The 26,078-nt window shown below is 41.8% G+C and overlaps 1 protein-coding gene across 2 annotated transcripts; it reads right to left on the minus strand.

Annotated features, from left to right (window-relative positions):
- On the minus strand, positions 1–17,876 carry NFYB (nuclear transcription factor Y subunit beta). Of its 2 annotated transcripts, none has more exons than XM_027890465.1 (7): positions 17,742–17,876; positions 9,485–9,578; positions 8,867–8,997; positions 6,880–7,077; positions 5,052–5,133; positions 1,922–2,001; positions 1–1,708 (listed from the first exon to the last, which is right to left on the minus strand). In XM_027890465.1, exons 2-7 carry the CDS (start codon positions 9,576–9,578, stop codon positions 1,676–1,678), a joined length of 618 nt encoding a protein of 205 aa, XP_027746266.1. In that variant the 5' UTR covers positions 17,742–17,876; the 3' UTR covers positions 1–1,675. The 2 variants fall into 2 exon arrangements, with proteins under 2 accessions (XP_027746266.1, XP_027746265.1); XM_027890464.1 differs by having other exon boundaries at positions 17,714–17,801.
- Between the last annotated feature and the right edge of the window lie 8,202 nt (positions 17,877–26,078).

Raw genomic sequence — 26,078 nt, forward strand, 5'->3', positions numbered from 1 at the left:
TTGTGTTATTCAATTTTTACATTTAATGAAAAACTCCATTTGTTCAGTCATAGCTGCTGAGGAATGACAGGCTGCCACAAAACCCAGAACATCCATCCAGACCGCCACAGAATACACTGGATCACCTCCAGAGGCTCTGCCAGCACGATGCTGACATGTAAGAAACACTGTTTAAATCTGCACATACATAAACTTTTTGTTTAGCACAGAACTGCCTATTTCAGGCTTCCAGGATGTCTTAGTTTAAGCTATTTTCCCAATATTGAACTGTTACTTATTTTTTTCCCTTTTCTTTTTTTTTTTTTTTCCCCAGAAAAGACATAACCAGCAAGAAATTATATGGCAACAGGTTCAAGGTGTGGTTTGCTTAAATTAATGACAGGTAGGTATAAAGATAATTATTATGTTACATCTTAGTCCACTGCAAACAGTAAAAATATAAAAGGTCCCAAAATTCAGTCTGAATAAGATATATTACTAAACCCCCCACCCTTACCCTAACAGGCTAAGACATGGCAACAAAATTACCCACCCCACTATTAAAGAAACAGAAATGTTATCAAGAACAGCTCACTAAATATAAAGAACTACATTACCCAGGAAGAGTTTATTGCAAAACCAGGAAAGAGACAGCAAACTAGAAGTCTGTCTTCCATTTCAGGTTTGTATCACTTGTTCAAGTTTCAGGCACTCCTGCACACACACACACACACACACACACGCACACACAGGCAGCCTGTACACAGAAAGTCACTAACACATTTGAATTCCCACAGTCTCACAAGAAACCTTAAAACATTTCAGTAAAAAGTTAAAATGAGATCTTTTACCACAAGAACTATAAAATCCCCCCCTCCCCCACTAGCCTTGGATTTCTAAGTTTGGATTCTAAAAACCATACGTAAAAAGGAAGGCAGAAAGACCACCTTAAAAATATCAAAGTAAGTTAAAAGAGAGTTAATGCAACTGAAAAAAAAAACAAACCTGCATCACACACAGTCAGTGCTTTCAACACTGTTGATAAGCTCTAAGCCTCTAAATGTAGTAGAGCATTCATTGGTTTTGATTAACTTTTAATTCAGAAGTTACATTAAAAAAACAGTTGTAGCAATTCTTTTGAGCTGCTAGTTTCATGAGGAAAAAGTCCCTTTCGAAATTTCAATAAATATGCTGACATGTAAAGTTAGTTGAGGTTGTCATGCAAGACAAGTTACATAACCAAGACCAACTCAATCTTTATAATAAAGGCAACTTGCATTCAAAAATGAACTTTACCCTTACAATTTCATTCGAAGGGTAAACATGAATTAACCCAGCTGTTTACCTGAATTACAAAAGTAACATGATTCAATATGAAAATAAGAAACTGTCTACAAATCTCTGACAGTAATAAATTGCAATATACAATGCATACAGGAGTTATACAGAGCAACAAACTCTTGTACAAAACAAAAATACTTTAATACCTTTAAAATCCAATTATTTCTTTTAAAATCATCATGAAAAAGATTTGAGTCAGAACTCACACCTCAATTAGTCAAGCTTCTGGTAGCTACATTACAGCTATTTAATATACAAAGAGATAAATCTCTTCACCAGTCATTAAAACTGCCTCTTCATTAGAGATGCACAGGTTTTCCGTCTCATGTTCCCAGATACAAAGTTTTCTTCGAAATCATGAGAACTGAATTTGCTGAACACCGGAGATCTAGAGAAAGAAAATGCCAGTTTACATTCAAATGCACCTTTTCTGAAACTGTGTTGCAGCAGCAGCAGCTGTGAATTGTCATGGTGTTGAAATGGCAGCACAGCCACCACCAAAGGACAAAATAAAATCCATTCTCATCTTTCAGAACAGAGCAGCTGAATTAGCGTTTGAGTTTTAGCAGCAGAAAGGAGAGCAGAGGATGGGATACAGTACCTGTTGATATGATGTTGTGTAGACCATAACGTTCTGTTGTTGGCCGTCTGTGGTTATTAAGCCTGCTGGCAACTGGTTAGCTGAAAAAAAGAATATTTTAAGAAAGTTAGACAGGAGCTGCTGGATATGCAGAGCCTTGTTTAGTGTGTCTGTCACCATTAAATAACCTTTAATTGTGTTCCACTCCAAGGCTATGGAGCCATTCATCTCCTGACAGCTACCATCCCACACTGCATGTAAGACACACTTGTTACCAAGTGTTAGAAGTAAACAGTTTCTTCCCATTAAGAAGAAACACTAACAAAACAAAATTCAACTTAAATTTGCATCAGATAATCTAAAAGTAAGGCAGCACCTTGTTTTTGCCCTGCATGTGTCTGAAGCAGAACATACACAGCTGTACACTGGCCAATGGAGCTGAGTGGCCATCCTGGCCACTGAAAAAGCAATCTCCAGCACTTGATATCCCAGGAAACCTGGGGAATTCAGTTGGATTTGGTTAGCACTTGAGCATACCCATGTGTGAGGAACTCAATGAAATGGTTATACTGCTTTATACAATGGAATCCATCAGGAACTCCATAATATGGAGTTCCTGGAAGGCAGCAGAAATGAACAGAGACAGGCAATGGCAAAAAATAAAAGGCACTGCCAGAGCCTGACGTTACACTGGTTGACTTCAGCATGTCCTCCAGGGTATGCACAAGACCTCTGACTTTCACAAAAGGAGTAAAGAGTACTTAAATACAGAGAGAAGACACAGGGAGCAAAGCTATAACATAAACCTTCACAATAAAGTGTACAGTGAGCTCTGTGACAGAGCAGGTATGTTGCAACTGCTACTTGGAAGCAAAGTAGCAAAACTCTTAAATTTTGAGTCACTGTAACATAATATTTTTCTCTAGGACACAAACAATGGTGCTTTGTTCTTTCAGTCACTAAGTATAAACAAGACATAAAACCCATAAAACATTTTGAAAACACAGTATAATCCTAAGAGTTTTCATTTGAAAGCTGATGCTTGAGGGCTTTGTAATTGGATTTGTGGTTGGTTGGGGGTTTTGTCCCTTTTTTTTTTTATTTCCTCCTCTGTTGTACAAATTTTCGTCTACTTCAGTTCCAAGTTAAGAGATGCATTAAGATCATAGTGAGAGTGGCTCTAGCAGGTCTAAAATTTACTGCCCTCCAATGTGCATGTTTCACATCCAACACAGCTTAATGGCAAGCCTCTGACCCAGCCCTGATTGTGAGACTAAAACAGAGAGCTGAGGGTTGTGCCACAGCAGCACAGCTGTCACTGCTACTGCTGCAGTGAGACCATCATTCTGGACAGATCTGTGGCTGCCCCTCTGGAGAGAAATATCTGCAGCACGTGACATGGTCAGCTATTTCACATACTTTTTTTTACCTTCTTCTTCTACTACTGCAACATCTCCTTTGCATCTTGCCAGGACTTAATAATAATTTCTAAAGTTGCTCTTTTCAAATCACAGCAAATTGAAGTTTATTTTATAGAGCACTCTGAGGCTCCTAGGCCTGAGGTATTTGAAAAAGAACTAGGAGCAGCCCTTCAGCCTTCTGAAGCTTAACAGACCACATCAGATCTGGGAGGGGGACAGAGGATCCACAGAGTAAGGTGATTCCTTGATTCTGGATTCTATTTTCTGGTGGGCATTGTACTCAGACTAAGTAACCCATGAGAATCAGGAGGAGAAACTTTTTGTGAATTTTCCTCTTTGCCCCTATAAAACAAGGTATTGGACATAGACACAATGGGAAGTTTCCAACTACATATTCTCCCTCAATTCTTGAACAGCAGTTTAGATGCTTGAAGCAAAAATCAGAATACACACAAATACAAATCAGTATTTGCATGAAATAAAGCTTTTAGAACAATTTCTATATATTGATTTAACAAGCCTCCGAACTGGACAGACTCCAAGCTGCAACCTAGAAACCATTAGCAACATACCCAAGGTAAAACAAGTAGGGCCCACAGTTGTGATAATCTCTTACTACTTCAGAACAAACAGAGCTATTATCTATGAGTGACTACGGATAAGATTTTAGTATTTGCATTGCCTAATCTTTAATTATAAAATTAAAAGGGTCATATTAAAAAAATAAAGCTTTCTATAACTCCATATATAACTCTATAACTCTATATATTTAAATTCAGATTCTTAGTTCTGAGCCAGTTTTATAAGCTTATCTTCCAGACTGAAGAATCTGTACTGTTTTATACACCCAAAGTCAAACTGGGAGCAAAGTATGTTTCTGACCCTGAATTTGAGTCCTCAGACTTTGATTTTTTTGATTGTTCAGCAGTGATTTTAAATAGAATATTTATCAGATACTCGAACAACTAAATCTTATTAGTAGATATAACTAGAGCTGCGCTTCCTAATTCTTCTTATATCAACCTCAACACTAACAGCCCCTAACATTTAAAAGGCAAGTTAAAGACTACATGCAAGAATCCAGCATCAACAAAAACAGTGCAAATCCCTACAACTGTCGGGCTTTAATTCACAATATAAGGAAGAACTACAGTGGATGCATATGATGCTCCTTGCCCTACACCTATTAGTTGCCAGTCTGTGCATTCTTTCAAATGTAAAAAATACCAAGTATTTTTTAGAATTATATGAAGATGAAGTTCTTCTCTGCTTCATTTCTCAAAGATAAGTTCCTTAAAGTCATCAAGTGGAGTTTATTTTACTTTTTCCCCCCAACAGTCTTGCAAGTAGAACCAATGTGGCCTAAATATGTAGCTACTGGGGAAAAAGAAAAAGTTTGCACCTTTCATTACAACCTGTGTTTAAGTGTAGAGAAAAATACTAGCACTAATATCTGCTTTTAAAAATCTTCCACAGTTGATATTAGCTATTACTGGAGTGTCATCATTTACCACTATATGACTTCTGACCAAAATCCTCCTCACTGGTAGGAGTTTATCTGAGCACAGGTTACCCTCCAGGTACCTCAAACAAAAATCTCAATGGATTACAGGTGTAACATGTGGCCAATCCAGAATACATTCCTCAAGTAAGAATTCTGATGTCTAAAGGAAGTGCTGTTTTTATAAAAGCTGTAGTAATAACATAATAAATTAAAAAGTATTACTTACTAAATGCTTCCTCTGTGAGCTCCTCACTTAGACCATCTCCTGTTGTAACTGTTCCTGCAATTCCCTTTTCTCCTTTCATTGCCTAGAGAGAGAGACAGCACAAAACAACAACAACAAAAAAAAAAAAAGGTTGAGATTTTTTCAAAGCCCCAGGAGCTCTAGTCAACATTTGGAACTTGCAGAAGAGTCACTGTGTAGCAGCTGGAGCTTGAAATCCAAGACCTGTAAACTCTACTGGATTTGAGGACGTGCATACTACAAGAGTGTCCTTCATCTTAGCCATACTCCTGAACCCAAAACTTGGCAAACTAGGACTGTGTAGTTCTAGGAAAGGCTTTTCACCTTCTGCAGAAAGCCAAAGATCTGTGGTAATCCAGGCAGAGCAGTTAAGAGCATTTACAAGAAATCACAGAATCTCAGAACTACCAAGAATGTGCAATATTTGCTTACCAACCACACACAGGCACCATCATCATACAACTAAGAATTGACATTTAAAACCAAGATATTGAATTTCCCACATCAAGGACTACAGCCAGAAGGTATATTGGCACAGAAAGCCAAGACCCCCAGTCATCTGCATGCAGTTTTACAAGTATGAAGTTTGATGCTTTATGCTATTACATAAAAACATCTAAGAAAATAATATGGGCATAAAAAGTATTCTCTGCAAGTGCTTGCTGCAGACAAAATACTCAGTTACAAAACAGAAATATTTCACTGTATATGGTAGCCTGAAGACACCCTAGCTCGAATGGAGATTTAAAACTGATGAGCAAAGCTATCTGATTCACCCATCCAATTAAAACACAATCCAGCTACTCTGCTACCACAGCATACAAAACCTGCAAAAACAGTCAATTAAGAATGAAAGTGGCATAGACCCACTTCAGACTTCTTCAGTAGTACTGAAACTAGCTAGGCAATACTTGCATTTTTAATTAAAGCACATACAGCACTATCACAGCATGTGCAACTGCTACACAGCACTGGAAAAAGACAGTACACAGTAGTACTTCAGCTTTTAGATTACCCCTCCTGTTACTGAGTTATCACAGCAAATGACCTGCTGGGAAAGGGAAGCTTTAAGTGCTGTCAGCAAATCAAATATCATTAGTGAGTCTGACCCCATTAATTAAAAAAACCTTAGGTCTACAAAAAAAAGAAACTCTGAAGAGCATAGCCATCTATAGCAATGCAAATTCAGATGGGGGAGGCAGAACAGAACAAAAAACCCAAGCAGAAGCAACTTCCTTTTTCAAAAAGTCTAAATTGCTGAAAGGAAAACACTTTCTGCTAGAGAAGGGATAAATTAAACTGCTTGGATCTCATACCTAGCACGTACTATCTACTACTTTTGATACTGTGCATCAAAAGCAAACCAAGGGACAGGCTAGAAAAAAAAGAATAATTAAAAAACCCATTGAAGCGGATAGGCTTCCACGTGAGTCATTATTCTGGCATGAGAAAAACAATTTTTCTCTTGCAGATCTGAAGTCCAGACAAACAAAAGGCATTAGGCTACTTCCACAGAGGATGTAGACAAGCACAGTTTTATTGACTGAACCCAAAGAGCAAATTCAACATTCTTAATAGGCATCTTTAAAGAACAGAGCAATTTACTACCACAAATATATTAGAAAATTTATTCAGCTGAAAGCTTGAACTACTCTGAATCAGCAAGTCTAATCAAAATGCTTACTTCCTCCTTTTTCTCTTGACATCCTCTGGAACACTTTTCAAGTTACCTGCTACACAACTGCAATGACAGCTAAGGATAAACACAGCCAGGTTAAGTAAGTGAGGAAATAGCCAAGTATATACCAACCTCTCTGAATTTTTGGAGGTATAACTTCAAAGGTTCAACATAGCTATCAAACCCCAACGTAGACATGGCAAAGAGAATATCCTCCCCATTGATGGTCTTTCTCTTCTCTTGGTGACACCTCTCACTTGCTTCTGATGTTATAAAGCTGATGAATTCACTTACACACTCTTGTACACATTCCTTTGCATCCTTAGCAATCTAGTAAGGAAAAAGCATCATAAAATTATTAATTAAGATGCAAGATTAAAAAAAATCCACCAAAAAACCCTCAAAGAATACACCAGATAATAAAGGAAGCATCCCAAAACCTAATGATGATACCCACTTAGGCAACACCTGTATAGGGAATCACTGGATGTCATCACTGCTCTTAAGAACATCTGCAATGCAATTTTACCCATGTTTTACTGTTTCAAGCAGCCTGTACAGACAACTGTCAGGATCTCCTAAAGTCCTAACTACGATCTGTACAAGCTTTTACATACAGATGCACCTCAGTACTGCTTGCTTTGCTTTTAGCTATGCCTCTTTAAATCTGTTCATTACAATGTCACAGCCCACTTCCATCTTCCTTTTAAGAGAGCCAGCAGTTCCGACCCCACTGCAGTCTGTTGCCACAAATTCGGCAATGACAAGTACTTTTATCCTGACCAGATTCAGGGACTAGAATATATGCCTAGCAGGAAGCCTTTCTAATGCTTTAATATTCTGGTATAAATTTTCCAAATGAGAATTCAAATGAAGAAACATATGCCCGAGGCAAGAATAAAATAAGTAAATTTGATTATTGTTTTCAGCTGGACAAAAGTAATTTACATGACTTAAAATTACAGCAAGCATTACTCATGATTACTTGGGAAGATTTTAATAATTAAGATCCTGATTTTTCACATGAGAAGAACCTTATTTGTATTAAAAAAAAAAAAATATGCAGTAATTGTATGCAGAACCTTCACCAGTTCCTGTGGTATTTTCAGACACATAGGGCGAGATTTTCAGAAGTCACCAGCCAGCAGCTTCCCTTGCAGTTTTTCACAAAAAAACAGCCTGATTTTTCAAGATAGCTCTACATCCCATATGCTAAATTCTTGAGAAAAATCTCATCTTGATAAAAATTTATGACAATATGGACTAGGGTAGAGTTTTTCCCAGCAAAGTTATAAATGTAACACTCTGATCTCCAGAAAGCCCTGAACACTATAAAAGTATAAGCAGATGCAAGTAAATTATGTCTTCCTTCTATTTAGAGTGATCTCAAAAAAAACCCCTCAGTTTTAGCTAGGGTGGAATTGGAATACAATAGAGAAACAGCAAGTAATAGAAACCCTGCAAAGGTTTAAGATAAACAGGTAGAACAATCAAACAGGTAGAACAATCCACCAGCTCAGCAGAATGGATTAAAAAGTTTATTCTTAGAAGTAAGAAAGAAAATAAGGGTTTCAATATCTGGCCTTATCTGCTACATGGTATAAGGCAGAATTCATAGGTCACTGGCATATGGGTATGTAAAAATCAGGGTGATGGAAGGTTAACCACTCTCTTTTCTTCAGGATGAGGATCGGATTTTTATTTCATCCAAAACGGTTCACTTCTTCCAAATTTTATGCACCTCAATAAAAGAAGATTAAGTCTCTTGAGAGAATTGCATAGAAAATATTCTTAGTGATACAGGACTGTCACCAAGTCTCATCCTTTACAACGGTTTCAGAGAACACATGTTGGAAAAAGAAAGCTCTTGAAAGCCCTATGAAGAACACTGTTCTGGATGCTCTAATTACAGTGGTTACTCAAAGCTTCCAGAAACCTAACAAAAGTGGACTTGGTCTCAGTTACCTCCTGCTGCCTTTTTTTTCCCTTTTCTTTTATCAGGCTTTTATCCAATAAACCAGCATCACTTGGAAAAATATATTGTTCTACCAGCTCAAGTTCACTGAGGGGAAAGAATAAAACTCATTAACACATTTTCTTTAGGAGACAAGGGTATTACCTTTCCTGTTTGGGGTATGGCATTTTTCATTATCCTTGCCACATTTGCAATTGGAAGATATATATCTTGTTCTCTAAAACTCTCTTTTGAGCCATTTGTATCTTCATGATCATTCATGCTGTCCTCTGTGTCTAATGAAATAAAGAAAAGTTAACAGAAATGGTATTTGATAGACAGCAGGCAATAATTAAGTCAGTTTAAAATCTTACACTGAAGGATGAAGTCCTTTGAAAGCACAGTGCATTAACATCATCAAAATAATTAAAAAAATAGATGCAACATCAGGGTACCTTTATAAACATATAATCTTTATCTCATTATGCACAGAAATGTACATGGTTGCTGATCATCAAAATAATGTCAAAATACAAACGGTTTCCTAGAAAGCCATTTTTTTGTCATCACCTCAAGGTCTTGGTGCCAACACTGAAAAATCCAACCTCCACCCTCCAGACTGCAGAAAAATCGCTTTATACAGAGAGGCATTATGAATACACACAATGGCAGATTTTTAGCTTGAGAAAAGATAGCAGAGAACTACACAGGAACTGGAAGGAAATGTACATATATACACATACACTCACAGAGAAGTACTGTATTCACTGTAACATTTCTTACCATCATGAGGCTGTATCACATAGTGACTGCCACCAATGTAATCTCCAGCAATTCCTAACTGAGAAGCATCCGTCGTGGAGCTATCACCATCCATCTACAACCAGAGGGAGGAAACCTTTCAGGTATGATTGTTACACTGTTAAGTAAAGCTGTTACTGAAAACCAGCACATTAATCAACTTAAAACTGTTAGACCAATTTCTGCAAAGCATAAATCTTTTGTCATTTGAGAACAGCATCCCTGCCTTTGTTACTGAGCTTTACAGACAGTGGAAATAGTGAAACTGTTTTGTAAGGCTTCCCCAGGAGCTCAGCCAGAGGCACAGCCCATGCACAGAACCATTTGTTTCATATACAGGAACCCTGTGTTCCCAGGAGGGTCTGACCAGAACAGGTCAAGACGTCTGTTTCTCTGAACAACCCTCAGAACCTACACCAGGCCCCTGCTCACTGAATGCTTTATCTACTAATTACTACAGAGTGCATCCTTCACTCACCTTTACCCTCCACACAAACAGCTTTGGGCAAGCCCACTGACAAACTTCTTCTAGCCAGACCTCAGGACCAGCTCTGCATCTTCCTCCTCCTTGAGACACCACTCATCCCTGTGTGCCTTCTGAGTTGTTTTCCTTTCCATTCCCTGGTCCTGCCCTGCCTCACTCCTCTGGGCATCCTTCAGTGTTCCTCTCTCAATGTTCTGACATGGTGGCCAACAAGAAGACTTTTTCTTGAGGCTTTGGAGATAGGGTCACAGTCCAGTAGGTAGTTTGAATGCCAGGAGAGAGAGGGAAGCCTCAAGAGCCAGTACCTCCCTCCTCCTTACTGACAAGCTACACACACAGGCCCCAGGGAGGCAGAACTCGGCTGGATTCACTCGCGGTCCTACACCAGCTGTGCAGGTCCCCAGTGTCTTTGGAGAACAACCTTTGCCCCAAAGGGTCACGTAGTCATTGCCAGTGAGACCACACAGCTCACTTCCTTCCACACACATCAGCCTGGAGAGGGAGAGGCAGGAAGAAGCATCGTGGTGTTATTTTTATACCTACCCAGAAATATGAGCATTTAACCTCTCTCTAATCTGCACTTTGCCTGTGGCAACAAGGCTGAGTTTTGCTTTCAAACCTTCAGGCAATGTCCGGTGTTACACTTGGCCACAGATGCACAAGTAACCCGAGCACTGCTCACATTTCAGGCAATACCACAACAGCTGGATGTAGCCTTAGGAGCTGCTCAAGAGAAAAACCAACCCTTCCACCTCTTCTTTACTGTACAGAGTATTACACACACACAGACAGTTTTTAAAAGAACTACTAGTCCCTTTTGATAGGCTTCTGTAAAACAGTTTCACTTCTACACAGCATCTCTGCCAAAAGGAAAGGTACTGTTTTAGGCATTAGCCTTCTATGTGCCAACTTTCACATAAATTCATGTTGTCTGCATTTTGCAGACTCTTTGTTGGGAGATTTAACTTTGCTTTTCAATTTTCCAAAGGGTCTGCAGTTTGCTTACTCAGCTCACTGTAATGACAATGCAAGGATGTCATAGTCCTGCACGTCAAGATTACCAAATCTGACATCACACAACATTAAGAGAGTTGTCTCTCTCTCTTCCTTCTGCAATTATAAACAATTAACATTCTGCAGTCTGGTAAATCCCAAAAGCTACCTCCATTGTAAAGTTAGGATTTTCTGGCAGTCTTGTTCTCTGTTTCAGCTCTCTGATTTGTACTAGAATTTAACATAGGATCTCAACAATCTTTAAGCATTAAGTTTACTCAGCCCCAGTACCATTTTCCATACCTTGATCTTTCTTTCCCCCTTCCTTTTTTAGTCTCCTACGAAACACATCTTCTAAAATATTTTCTTCCTTTACAATTGCAATATTCTTCAAATTTCTTCAGTGATGTAGTAATTCACTGGTTTCTGCTCACTCCTCCTGCAGACTACCCCATCTGAACCTTTACTGTCAACACCCATCAACATCATTGAAGAAACCACCTTGCTTTCATTAGCCCAGCCAACCTTCAAAAGACAATTCCTGCTTCAATCTCTTTTAAACCTCTGCTGCATCTGCGGACAGTTTTGGCCACATTAGACTAATGCATCCTCAAGGTACCATCTTTGCTTCTATTCTTTTATGTGTGCACACTTCCAGATCTACCTACAGTGTTTATTATTTCACCATTTGTGGGAATTTGTGTGAACATTTATCAACATCATGAATCTAAAACAGTGATTAGCAAAATTGACAGGAAAAGGCTTGCAACAGAAAAAGGCAGATCTGACTCAGATAAAGAAAGCAGGCACTGACAGCTTAATATCAACTGAAATTACTTCTGTCGGTATTACTTTAAGAAAGATTTTTAGCTGCCAGGACAACCTTGGGACAGGAGATTATGGACAGCGTAACACCCTTCTGCATAACCAGGCCCTAATCCAGGATCACAGGATAATTCAGGTTGGAAGGGGCCTTGGGAGGTCTCTACTTCAACCCCTGCTCAAAGCAGGGTCAGCTCCAAGCTCAGAGCAGATCACCCAGGGCATTAGCCATCCTGAAGACCCCCACAGCCAGAGCCTGCCCAGCTGCCCCATGAGCCCCCTCCACATCCTGTCTGGCCTCACGGTGAGAAAAGGAGCAGTATCCCTGCACACCACTTCAGTCCAAGTAAGTTGATGGAAGAACTTCAGCCACATTTGTCATTTAGTTCAAATCTAGACCTAGGCATCTGAATATAGCAACTGTAATTAATATACCTTCTAGTCACCCTACTAATATTTCTTTGAGCCTGATGGATGACACAAACATGACCTTGCAGAAAGCTGGGGCCACTGCTATCCTGGTCATCTCATAATCAACACAGTTACACGCTCATGTACTACAGTTTTAACTTCAGACGTTCAAAACAAGTCAATCACATGCGACTGCCAAGCTCCACACAAGGTCTGTAGTACACACAGCAGGGTGCAGGAAACAAGAAAACACTGCTCTCAATACACTGCTGCTAATTAATCACCTTCCTTTAAACAAACAAACAAACAAACAAAAAACCCCTCCAAAGCCACAAAACAAACTAAACTTTGTGTCCCTGAAGTTACTCTAGAAAGGCAGCAGTCCAATGTAACATACAAACAACACCCTGTCTACACTAACTGCAGCCACTGGGAGACTAAAAGGACAACAGTTCTTATGCTGGCACGTTTAGTAGGAAGAGCTACCACTTTGGATGGAAATGGATGCTAAATTTCATGGACAGATCTCTTGGGAGATCTAATCCTAAAAGGTCCAGATGGGCAAGAACTCCCCACTCGGACTTTGCTTTAGTCCCTGGAGTTGTTACAACTTGCTTCAAAAACAAGTACCCGTTTGCAGATTACACATGCTATTTGCATGGCAGTTTCAGCACACAGACACTGCAGTGTCTTTTAATACAAGATCGTTTCCTACCCCTGTGTGGCCACTGAATTGCACAAGGGAAGAGGCTCCCAACACCTCAGCCTCAAAGCACAGACTGCGTACACCTACTACATGTTGGACATTATCCTCAGCCTCCAGTGCTAGAAAAACACCGAAGCTCCTCCATGCATACACATGGACTGAATAAAGACTAAGACTGAGAGCTAAGCATATCAGAAGTGATATGCCAGTCTCTAAAATGACCACGCCACTATCTGATTTTTATTGACAACCAGGGAGAGAAACCAAGGAAGAACAGGACAAAAACATTCAGCACTACACCGTAAAAAAATACCTGAATACAGAGTAGCAGCACAAAGTTTTCTGCTAGTGGTTTTCTGTTCAATTTTGGGGACTTTAATGAAAAAGAATATTACTAGGAATATATAACTTACTTGATGCATGGAAATTCACCTGAGAAATACGTTAAAAGAGAAACACTTCAGACATCAAAGAAAATTCAGTGATAAGATGCAAGTGAACGAACATACAGGTTTAGGCTGACATCTGGTATAAATATTCTGAAGGGTGCTTAAAAAAACATGCTCCTGTCAGCTGCCCACAACGCAGACTGTTCCTATAACATGTCTATACTAAACTAATAAAACCTCAGTATCTCAAAGTAAATCTTGCATCCTGTTTAATCTTACGAGCTCTCATAAGAGAGCAGTATCTGTGGCTCAACTAAATGATAACCGAAAAAGAATGCAAGCCCAGACCTGTTAGCACTGAGGGGGAGAAGGGACTAAGGGACTAAAGCTTAGATCAGTATGAAAGGGGAAAAAAAAATTAAAAAAGAATCAAAGAAACAAGATTTTTATCATAAGAATGGGGAAGTTATCTGGCAATGATTTGCAAAACTGATCTCTTGAAGGGGAACCAAAGGCCTCTTGTGATTTAAGTACTTCAGGTGGTATTTATTCACCCTGTCTCCTAAACTGCTACCCTACAAGAGGGACAGCAGAAAATTTAATGCAGTGAACTGAAGCACTTGACACACATTCCACGCAGTTGTTTCTGCCAAAGAAGCAGGACAGAAATGATAACGAACTGCAGGTAGTAACCACATCAGTCACTGTGGATTACTTTTGCCACACCTTATCATAGGGTGTAAAGCTCTGAAGCAGGACGTAACAGCAGAGACACAAAGTTTTATTTGAGCTTTCTGCACTCTCATCTGCTAAAAAGAAAAATTTCTCAATTGAAAATACAACTTTAGTTTCCTTCTACTTTTCAGTGACTTCTGGAGAATCCAACTCCCCACTGAATTCTCACCTGGCAGTGTCTTCTGCAGCAGGAAATGCCAGCTGGTGAATGCATTCATGAGATATTGCTCCGGCAGACACACAAAACCATAAAGTTAAAATCCCTTAGCACATGCCTAGAACACAAATACATGCTGTTCTCTCTCTCTCTCCTCTCTCAGGCTTCTCTAATCTCTCACACTCAGTGTTTTCCTCCACAGCAGAATAACATTAGGAGAAGCAGACTGATGCTGAGAGGACCCCACAGCATCACTAAGGCTCATCAGCATTTCAGCTGCATTGGGCTCTTTCCCCTGGACCACAAACAGGGCATTGCTACCTTTCCACCTTCCTCCTCCGTGTAACAGCCTATCAACTTTATGTCTTATGAGTCCCCATGTCACTGGCCCAAGTCCCCTCCACATGGATCCATCCAGCTGTGCCAGAACACACGGTGGCTCCTTCCCAGGCTGGCTAACATCCACAAGCACAGCTCCAACACGTATGGGTGGGCTAACAACACATGTATTTTCACATCAAGTAGGAGTGGATCAGTGATATGGAGCAAGCAGGAAAAACTGAGTTTCCACGCATTCTCCTTTTTGGCACCAGAGGAGAGAAGCTGGAGGGGAAAATAAACAAGATGAACAGAGGAATGGAGGCAGTTTTGTTGCTTCTGCAGAAGCTGGAAGAGGGCAGCAGTGCTGAACAGACTGCACCAGCACCTCCTTCCTCCTGCAACCTGACTGAAAACTCTGTATTACCTTTCAATATGAAGTTTTTGACACTTTTCTAGCAATTTTTGTGAAAAACTAAGCTGTTCTGTTTATTAAATAAGCAATCCATAAATCCTGTCTTTTTCTTTTTTAAGTTTGATAACATTTGTAAGTTGCTTGTCTTTCCCTCATTGCAGTAGTACCTCAAGTGTGCCAGGAAGCTTTTTCCTCTCCAGCAACAGGACAAGTAAGAGTTTTACAGAGCTAGTTCAGACAAGTATTTTTAGCCAAAATCATTGAATTTGCCAACACTTACTTTTATTCTACTGGTGTTATTTAGTAGGCATATATATAGTCATGTTTTGCCCTTTTTATGAGCATCCTGCCACTCAAACAGCAATTTCCAAATACTGTTTCTCCAAAGCACTATTGCAAAACTCAGTACTAACAGTCAAATTCCTTTCTAAGCAAAACCTCAAAGGTGGAGAGACATTAGAGATCTTCACTTGAAAGCACCAAAGGAAGGGCCCTGCAAACCTTTTTCAAATACCGAGAAAACAAGGTATCAGACTTTAAAAATTTCACAGTTTAATGTTATGTATCCTCACAGTATCTTGAACAATCTTTTTTATTCAATTTCTGAATGTTGCCTTCCTTCATGTAGTTATTATCACAAATAAGAGTTAAGCTTTGAACTGCTGTAGCTGCCAAATACTGAACTGTAAAGAGTAATACCCAGCGTTCTTGACTTCTCTCAAACATAATGTCATGGCTGTAAATGCCGGCTGCCAAGGCCATAAATAATCACCCGCTCAAGGCAGAGCTCAAGCGACTCAGGCAGGCCTCATAATGATTCTGACTCAACCATCCTGGGTGTCCTAGACAATTACAGATGGATCCTCCCTTAGCACTGTAACTGTCATGCCATAGGCCACATAACCAAAGAGAAAATGAAAGCAATCACAAGCTTATTGTTTAGGAACACTATGCTAATGATTATGTATAAACACCATTTCTCCACTCCTGCAAATCCTGTGAATAATGGCCGAAGTGGCTTCTGCCATTTTGCTTTTTGCTACCATTTCACCAGAGCTGCTTTTGAGAAAGCTGCAGTTATTTTTTTTTTTAATTGACAATAAACTTCTATCTACCAGGATGACAAGCAAAGCTCACTGGACGTAACAGAGTCTACTTGAAGGCTGAACCCCAAATTTCTATGTTCCTCACTGCCTAGAAATGTTCAGGTCATTGTCATCAATAATTCTGCCCTCCTGAAAAAGCAATTCAAGCACAGTAGGTAGCTTTTACATGACAGTTCTTTGCAGAACAAAATCTTTTTGGTTAAGCCTTGAAGACATTGGTAAAGCTAGCTGTTGATTTTCTATTGTTGCTATACTGCAGCAGGACCCACGAAGGGGATAACCACTGTTATCTTAATAGCTGTAGAAACACTACCAGAACATACCAATTTTTTCCCCAATATGATTGTCTGTGAATAATCTATACAATACTCTTCGGGATCACCAACTACATAATTTTCAGAGAGACAGAACAGTGGCCGGCGCACGCAGGTCTGCCCAAAAACACCTGCCGAACACATCCGAGTTGCGTGGACATGGATAATGGTAGGGTCCCGTCTCTCCCCTGCCTGCCACGTGTGTTTCAGGACAAGCGCCGATGTCACCCGGCTGTGTCTGTGCCAGCCGATCGATCCCACTTCCCGATTTCATGCCCTTCAACGCTGCAAACGCAGCCAGCGCAGGGGCACGGGGGGAACCTTCCCACCTACACCCACAACCTCCAAGCCTTCCCGGCACCCGGCTCGCATCTGTTCGATAGGCAACTCGTCTGTCGTGACCCCTCGTTTACAAATCGAACAAGACGAGAGTCCGCAGTTAATCAGCAACTTTATTGTTGGTCACCTTGGCTGTGACTCCCGCGCTGGCCGCACCTGCGGGGCCGCTCGCCCGCACTGCCCGGGCCCCCAGCAGCCAGCCCGGCCTCGTATTCCCGCCCGCACCGCCACCCGGGCACTGGCACCACATCCCGGGGCCTCGCCCTCCGCTCCTTATCCCTGCAAAATGCCGCCAAACCTTCCAGGAAATTTCTGTCCCGACAACGGAGCAGGCAGCACCGGGAGGCGCGGCCGGGCCGCTGTCGCCCCGCTGCCCGGCGCCCGGCCCGGGTCCGTGGTGGGAGTCCCGGCCCTCGCCCCCGCGGCGAGGGGAGGGGGCTCGGCCGGGCGGACACAAAAGAGCGCGGAGCCCCCTCCGCCCGGCGCGGCGCGACCGCCACAAAGCGGCGGGAGCGGCGGGCCCGGGGTACGGCGAGCGCGGCCGGCGGGGACATCGCACCCCGCCGCGGCGGGGCCGCGGGAGGCCGCGAGCCCCGGAGCGCCCGCCGGCCCACAGCGGGCCGTGCGGCTGCCGAGCGGCCGCGGGGCAGCCCCGCCTGCTGCCCCCACCCCCGCCTAGGCCGCAAAATGGAGCCGGAGCGGAGGGGTGGGGGGGCCCGCAGAGAGAGCGGGACACTGGCGGGGGCAGCGCCCCGCCGCCCCTACCGACACCTCCCGCCGCCGCCTCCCTCCGTCCTTGCCCGCCCGCCCGCTCCGCTCCCTCCCCGCCCGCTCCCTCCCCGCTCCGCTCCCCGGCCGCGCGGCCCCCGCGGCTCCGGCCGCACAAAGCGGCGCGCGGCCGATGCGGGGCCAGGGGCGGCCGCCCCGCACTTCCTGGTGCCCGCGGCGGCGGCGCGGCGGCAGCGCCGGGGCCCGGGGAGGGAGACGGACATTTCATTCGAGCCTGCAGTGGAACCGGTTACCAATCATTGGCCGGAGCCAGGCACAAACCTCCAGTGCGGCCCTGGTTGGCTCCCTCCGCAAATCGGCTGTTTGGTTGGACGGAAAATGGCTGCGAAGGAACCAGTCCCAGCGCGGAGCCCCGCTTCCCGCAGCCGGGCTGCCCTCCCTCCGCGCCGCCTCCCCGGCACTCGCGCCGGCTCTTCCCTCAGCGCGCTCCCTCCCGCCGGGCCGGCCCTGCCCGCCTCCTTTATGGAGGTTCCCGGCCCGGGGGGCGTCGGGCCCGCCTCCCCCGCGGCTGGGCCCGGGTACGGCCGAGGCTGCCCGCGGAGCCCGGGCTGACAGCAAGGTCTGTCCCCACTAGAAGGGCTCAGTCCCGCAGGGCTGCTGCTGGCGGCGCTGCTCGTGTAGCACGGTCTCTGACCAGGCCGTGGGATCACAGAATGGGTCAGGTTGGAAGGGACCACCGTGGGTCTTCTGGTCCAGCCTCCCTGCTCAAGCCAGGGTCATCCTAGAGCACACTGCTCAGGATTGCAGCCAGACGGTTCTGGAATACCTCTAAAAAGGGAGACTCCACAACTTTTCTGGGCAACCTGTTCCAGTGCACGGTCACCTTCACAGTAAAGAAGTTCTTCCTCATATTCAGGTGGAACTTCCTTTGCATCACTCTCTGCCCATTGTCTCTTGTCCTGTTGATTGGCACCACTGAGAGGAGCCTGGCTCCATCCTCTTGACACCATCCCTTCAGATATTGATAGATAGTGATGAGGTCCCCTCTCAGTTGTCTCTTCTCAAGGCTGAACAAGCCCCACTTCCCCGGCCTTTCCTTGTAAGAGAGATTCTCCAGTCCCCCAGTCATCCTCATTGCCCTGGGAGGTGGGAACCCAGGTGTTCGTTCCCATGCTGTGTGTCACTCACCTTGTCCCTGTCCTCACCTCCCCCCATCGCCTCAATGGACAGTGCCTGCTGTTAGGAGGGCAGGAAAGGTTTTTATAGAGGTTCATCAACTCTATTTCAACCTGTCCTACGCCTGTGTCAAGCTTCAGCAGTTGAGAGGAGAACAGGTTACACCCCCCTTACATCCCATCCTAAATTTTGCACAGCCTGAGAAAGAAGAGGCTAATGAAGAGGAGTAGGTCGATGAAGGAGGAAGATGGCTCACAGGATCCCAGTCCAATGAACCATTTGGTGGGAGAGAACCTTGGGGGAGGGGATCTGTGGGTCTATGTTACCTCTTACCTCTATAGAAGTAAAATCTCACTGCAAACCTGGAAGGATCTTTTCCCTCTGGTCATATAGGGCCTAAAGAGCACGTTTTCCTTCCACTTTTAAGTTTGTTCTGAAGAAATATGGGCTGCTGAGTGAAGATGATAGTTGGACTGACTTCTCCACTGAGATTTATAAACCTCTCTTATGAAACATTTATATGAAACACTTCATAATCCACCGGTCCTGCCAATTTACCAGAATTGGAAAGAAGGATTTTCCTTCTAGGTGAAGGCAGCCAAAGACATTCCACACATCTGCCATCAACACATATATGTGCAATCTCCACAACAGAGGTAAAAAGAATATTTTTGTTTCGTGCAGTTCTTCATAACCTGTAGTCATTCTTCATTACATGAGGCTCTCAAGTATTTTAACTAAACTAGTGTGAAACTTGTGTTTCACAATAACCTCTGCTAGCATCCTCTAATAAATATAGTACACTCCTTTCCTTACTTTCTTCTAATATTAGGATTTAAACAAAACAAAACTCAGTAAACTTTACACATTTCCATGTGGTTTCACATATAGCAACATTAGTTTCATATGTTTTAATACATCACGAAGATTTAGATACACTCATCGTCCATGTATTCAGATTTTTGAGTATTAACTGAAACATCAAGTGAGAAGAATTTTTCATGGCCACAGGTTATTACTGCAAATGCTATTATGCAGCTTGATTCTCCCTCCTGGGTACCATAAGCAGTAATTAGTTATTTTTTTAAAAAATGGCCAGAAGATGTCAAGTAATGCAAGAACACTAAGTTTCTGGCCTTGGGGAATGCATATTTGTTACTGGTGACAGAACAGCACTCGGTGGTTTAATTTCTCAGCCAACTGGAGCTGGGGAGTCCAAGCCAGGATTTCCCTTCACATACATTTTATTTTGTGTTCCTCTGTAAGTAACAATTTCTGTCACACGTTTATCACGCATTCTTTAACTGGATTATTGTTTTATTCCTATGCTCAGTATATTCTCAAGCTCCATATTTTGTGAGGTCATGACCTATTTCCTGAGGCTGTCACTTTGTGTCTGAAATTTTCAGTAAGGAAATCAAAATCTTCAGGTATCTTCTGTTCTATTTAGTAGGTGTTAGCTATGAAAGCTGTCAAAGGTGAGCAAGTATTCTTCTTTAAATGAGAACAGATCTATCAGCTTGTTCCAGAATGTGCTCTGGCCTCTGTAATTTGGAAAAGTATGTGTTTGAAATGAGAAATTGCAATTTTTGTAGAAATAACACTGCATGTAGGGGGCGGTGGGTTATTCTTCTAACATTCTTCAGAGTTCTCAAAACTGTGAAATTCTTAGTGTAACAGATTGGAAATAGGTCTGTCCTAAAATTATGAACTCCAAGGTGCTTCAGGAATTTATATTCATTCTTAATAGTGATCTTTCTAATGCTTGTTATCTTTTTTTTTCTTTTTTTTTTTTTTTTTTTTTTTTTTTTTTTTTTTTTTTTTTTTTTTTTTTTTTTTTTTTTTTTTTTTTTTTTTTTTGTAGATTAGGGAGTTCTTATTTGTATTAGACAATCCTAATTAAAAAATACTTGAGAGCTGCTACAGAGCCAAGCAATGCTATATGAAAAAGATTGAATGCAGAAATCCAGAAGAAATTATCTACAGGTAATTAATCAAGTCACAGTAGGATGAGACCAGATGGAATTAAATGAATTTCAAGACATTTTTATTTTTCTAACCATCAGTATCTTTCTGTCATGTTGAAAAATTCTTCAGCTACCTAACTGTGCCTTTTTTTTTAGATAGAATTCCCCCTTTAACACTAAAATTTCTGCTACCCTTCGAAGGAACTGATTGCTCAGGTGACCTTCATGCTGTGCAGTCCCAGATCTGTGAAGAGGAGTCATGAGCAGGGTCTGCACTGTGACACTGCACCTGAGAGGCAGAGCTGTAAGAGTAGCCAGCTTTAACACTTGCACCATGAGGGCCAAAGGATATGTTTATTCACAGCAGACAGGTATCAAGCCAAAAAGGGGGCTGGGCAGGTGCAATTCTGAAATGACTACATCCCATTTAAGAAGTATGGTGCAAAGAGCAAGGCGCAAGCTTAGATTCAATTCCCAGGTTTACCACATGCTTCTTGTATGACCTTGGGCAAATGACTGTAAATCCAAGCCGTCAGATTTCAATGGAGAGGTGCTTAAATACCTGTGAAAGTCTGAATTTTAATTATATTGTGCCTCCATTCCCCATCAGCAGCGGTATCACTTTCCTACCTTGAGCTGAACTGTGAATGGCTGGGATACTGGGAAAGCAAGAGAGGTATGAGTACGTGAGGAAAGAAATTAAAAGTGAAGCCATTTCTTGATGGTTTCTTGAGATCGAGCTCCTGTAGGCAATCCCTAAGAAGATCTGAACTCATTTTTGAGCCCTTTCCTCGCTACTTCTTTAATTCCACCCTTTATTTCACAGGATGCACAGAACTGTAGCGTGTTGAGACATATTCCACTAAGTAAATCTGATTAAAATTGGCCGACATTTCGAAAGTTATTTGGGAAGGTAAGGCAGATAGGTGGTGCAACAATGCCTAAGTCTTGTTCTTTAGAGAAAAGGTAAACCATCTTATTGTTTCCACCAGTGAACAGGTAGTTAAGCAAGTAGATTTAAATATATCACTTGAAGTTTAGCTGTGCTAGTTAATCTCCACCTGGTGGGGTTAAATGTGGCTGGCAGCAATCCCTTTGAAAGGTACCTGGAGCAGAACTGACTTGTAATCAGGTAATTTATATGTTAAAACATGTCTCAAACATCAAGTAAAAACATTCCACAAGAGCAACAGAGAACTTCAAAGTACACGTGAAAGATGTCAGTCCAGGCAGAACCATATGAAGGACTAGAGATTTTGCCAGAAGCCTCTAATGTGTTCACGAGTAATACAGCAACAGGTGGAGGTAAAACTATAACAATATCTCTCTCCTCTGCTTTGTTTTCAACAAAGCAACAAAACAGTTTTGAGATGCAATCTGAGAGGAACCTGCTTTGCAACTGTGCCATTACAGCCTTCTGGATAAAATCATTTGCATTGGTTTTGGCTCTTTTCAAAACACAGGAGAAAAAAAAAATCAATGCTCATTTTAAATAGCAAAGGGTGAAATCCTTTCAAACCTTATGACAAGTAATATAAAGTATAAAATGGAAAGGCTAAGTACATCTAGTAAAACTTTATTTTTTTCTAGCTAAATTTATCACACATTTCCCAAGTGTCATTCACATGGGTTTGTTTGATATCATCGGCCTTCATCTGCATTCTATGATATTTTTTGGATTTTCTCCCTGTTATCAGCTACATGTGGGATTGAAAATTTCTTAGTTGCACAAGTATAGTGAAAGATGCCTTATTTAATTCTACTATGCAAGAGGACAAGCTGCTTAATGGCTAAGCAGTGAAACCCTACATCTCCCAGGGGTGAGGATTCTGGATTCCATTACATCTTTGTTTGGGGTACTGCAAAGGGAGTGCAGAAGGCAGCTCAGATGGAGATGGGAAGTGAGGAAATGCAGGCTATTGCCCAGTCCAGTTCTGATGGCAAAGTTAGAGTTGCAAAAGCCAAGAGGCTGTTGGCCCTGATGCAGTGGACTTACGGAGTAGGGACGCTGTTGGGCTACAGAAATAAGTTTTGCTCTGTATTGTGAAAATTTGTCTTCATAAAGCCCATATTCTCACACTGTGTTCATATGGATGATGTGCAAAATAGGTAATAGGTTTGATCTCTTCTTTTTGCTTGGCAAGTGTTATGGTTTAACCCCAGCCAGCAAGTACCACACAGCTCACTCCCCTTCCTCAGCAGGGAGGAGAATCATAACAAAAAAGGACACCTCATGGATTGAAATAATAGCAGTTTAATGATTAAAATAAAATACTGTGGTACTATTTCTACTACTACTACTAGTAACAAAAAGGTGAGAGAGGACTAAAACCCAAGAGAAACAATGCACAGCACAGTTGCTCACCACCCACAGACTGATGCCCAGCCTGTCCCCAGACAGTGGTCAGCAGCTCCTGGACAACTCCCTTCAATTTATTTACGGAACATAATGTTCTATGGTATGGATGATCCATTTGGCAAGTTCAGATCAGCTCTCCTGGCTGTGTGCTTCCCCAGCTTCTCATGCACCTGCTTGCTGGCAGAACATGAGAAGATGAAAAGTCCTTGATTTAGAGTAAACACTACTTAGCAACAACTAAAACATCAGTGTGTTATCAACATTATTCTCATACTAAATCCAAAACACAACACTGTGCCAGCTACTAGGGAGAAAATTAACTCAATCTCAGCCAAAACCAGGACAGCGTGAATGTAGGAATTCAGGACTTTCCTAGAAGAATCAGAGGTTTCCAGAGGCTGTGGCACTTGTGACTATTTGTAGTTTCCTTCCTGTAGATATGGGATCCCAAACTACAGTGATTCAAAGGCCTATGTACATTACCACTGTGTCAGCAGCATCACAAAACCAAAATATTCCCCCTCAAATCTGTCACACTGATGGGATCTGAGCAGTGCCCCTTCACTGTCATTAACATACTGACTGACACTGTCCCATTTGCAGTGTAGGCAGAGACAGATTTCTTCTGTCAACCTAAACAGGAAAACTGGAATTCTTCTCACTTAAATTTGCCCACAGTAAGGACTAGGGAGAGGCTCACTCTTCAGAAGTACCTGTCTTCGGAAGGATGAGTTACTGTCTGGACATTCCTGTCTTCTCTGTTGGCTACAGAAGGGGCTTCGATCAAGAGCTTGTACAAGAGGCCAAACATTGAGGTGGCTGATCTAAGGAAAGAGAATGAATCTTAGCTTGAAAGAATGACCAGTAGTATTTCAATTACGTTAATAGTCTGAAAATACAAGGACTATGTCAGCTTTATTAATGCTAATATTTAGGTAATTTTGTATTCAGCACCAAGAATTTTATACTTTATAAGAAAGTGTCACTGTGGGCTCTTCCTTTACTGAGACAGCCTTCCTCCTAGGTTATATATAGAAGGAATATATAGAAATCTTTGTGCAAACAGAAATTCTAGTATTATTTAATGATCACTAATAATAATCACAGGGAGCTGGGAATCAATTATCTCGGAAACAACTGAGGGACTGGTCCCATTGATGCACCATTTAGATAATCACAGCTTTGTCATAGATCCTTCAGCAGCAATCAAGCACCAAATACATTTGCTATAAAATGTCTTTATCGAGCTTTCAAGACAGAGCAAAACACCTTATATTTTGTCCTTGTGAAGAACATTATCAGTGAATATCTTAATGTAATTACTATTTTTATTAGTCCTTCCAGTATCTTATGGACTCTTTATACATTAGTTGAATTTATCACTGGAGATCTCTTAATCCCAGCACTGGTAGCTTATGCAGTCTATGCCTTATAATAGTTCAAGACTGAAAACAAGATGTACATGACAGATTTTCAGGACTTTCACAGGTATTTCTAATGAGGCAGTCCTTGCTGTCCTGCTCCTTAACAAAGCACTTCTGAAGAACTGCACTAAATTTTCATGTAGGTAGAACTAACAGAAAAACAGACAAACCCACAGAATCACAGAATGGGTCAGGTTGGAAGGGACCACAGTGGGTCATCTGGTCCCAGCTCCTTGCTCAAGCAGAGTCATCCTAGAGCACGTGGCACAGGATTGAATATCTCCAGCAACGGAAACAGCACAAAGTTTCTGGGCAGTCTGTTCCAGTGCATGGTCACCTGCACAGTAAAGTTTTCCTCGTGTTCAGGTGGAACTTCCTGTGCATCAATTTCTGCCCATTTTCTCTTGTGCTGTTGCTTGGCACCACCCAAAGCAGATTTGGTACCAAACTGAAATAGGGCTTCAGTCTCCTGGTGACTTCAGTAGAAAGACTTACCTCTGACCCTCAAGAGGGGTCTGAGTTGGTGTCTGTGTCAGGGAGATACTACAGTGCCCTTCAACTGTATGATCCTGAAGACTGCTCTCCTGTGTGTGTCCTTATGAGTGGAAAAGGACAGCATGAAGATTATTTATGAGGAGGACAGCAGTAGAAATTGAAATATCAAGCATTTTCTGAAGAGAGAGGAAGATACAATTTCTCTCCCAAAGGGTCTAAATAATGAGAAAAAAGACAAAGACTGACAAAAACGTGTAATGTGTGAACAAGGCATCAGATCACATTATTAATAACTGGAATATACTGCATTTTTCTTCCATTCTCTTCCTTCCACTTTCCGTTATTCTTCTAATCATATTCTGCTTATATTTCAGGGGTTCAGCACAGGACCTCATGTATGTGTGCAGTTCAGTCAATTAAGGATAAATGAAAAGATAAATGAATGTACTTGACTTTCCTTAAGCCTCCTCAGAAGCGTAATTTCTAGGCAAAATTTAAATAGAAAGAGGGCAGATACTTTTTGAATGTGGGCAGAAAAAAAGATTTAACTTTGAGAACACTGTGAGAGCACACAATAGGCCTCTGTGGAGAAGAACATAAAGAAGTAGGTAAAACTGGAAAAATTATGATCTGACAAGATAGTAAATCAGCCAAAAGGAAAAAGTTTAATAGGTCCTTGGAGTTGATCACAACCTGTAATTCAGGAGAAAACATGAAGCCTGTAGGAAATAACAAAGAGGAGTTATCTCTTAAGAGGCCAAGATCAGGAGTAGTCTGACTAAAAGAAGACTTAAGGAACGTAAATTCTGCAACTGTACTTTGAATGGCCTGAGGGGAGTGTTTGTGAGGAGGTTATAACAGCTTCTGTGAGACTAACACTGTAGGAAGCAACCGATGGAGAGGAGTGGGGAAAAAAAAGTGAAAATGTGTGCCAGTCTTTGGGTGCAACATCAAGATTCTGTTCTGCAGTGAGATTCTTTGATTATAAGTGACCTTGGATAATTCTGATTTTTTGATGGACTAGTTTTCAAACTATGAAACATCTCAAATATAGAACTTCCTTTTTCCCATTACTTCAGTGGATCTTCACTGCAATAATGTAAAACCTTTTTCATTTCTTAATAAAAGGAAATATGATTAGAACATAATTGCAAAAGAATCAGCAAAATGAAACAGTGTGAATGAGGAATGGCACTCTATGGTGGTTTTTTAAATTTGATTTTTTTCTCAAATTGGC

The sequence above is a fragment of the Empidonax traillii genome, unplaced genomic scaffold (genome assembly GCF_003031625.1).
Source record: "Empidonax traillii isolate 1590-97213 ecotype Southwest subspecies unplaced genomic scaffold, ASM303162v1 scaffold289:size826226, whole genome shotgun sequence".
Classification (NCBI taxonomy): Eukaryota; Metazoa; Chordata; class Aves; order Passeriformes; family Tyrannidae; genus Empidonax; species Empidonax traillii.

Excerpts from the sequence above, each read along its gene's own strand:
- NFYB (XM_027890465.1), bottom strand. The coding sequence starts at position 9,578 with ATGGATGGTGATAGCTCCACGACGGATGCTTCTCAGTTAGGAATTGCT. Across the intron at positions 8,998-9,484 it reads TGTGATACAGCCTCATGATG|ACACAGAGGACAGCATGAAT; the intron begins GTAAGAAATGTT and ends TTATTTCATTAG. Across the intron at positions 7,078-8,866 it reads CCATACCCCAAACAGGAAAG|ATTGCTAAGGATGCAAAGGA; the intron begins GTAATACCCTTG and ends TTTCCTTACTAG.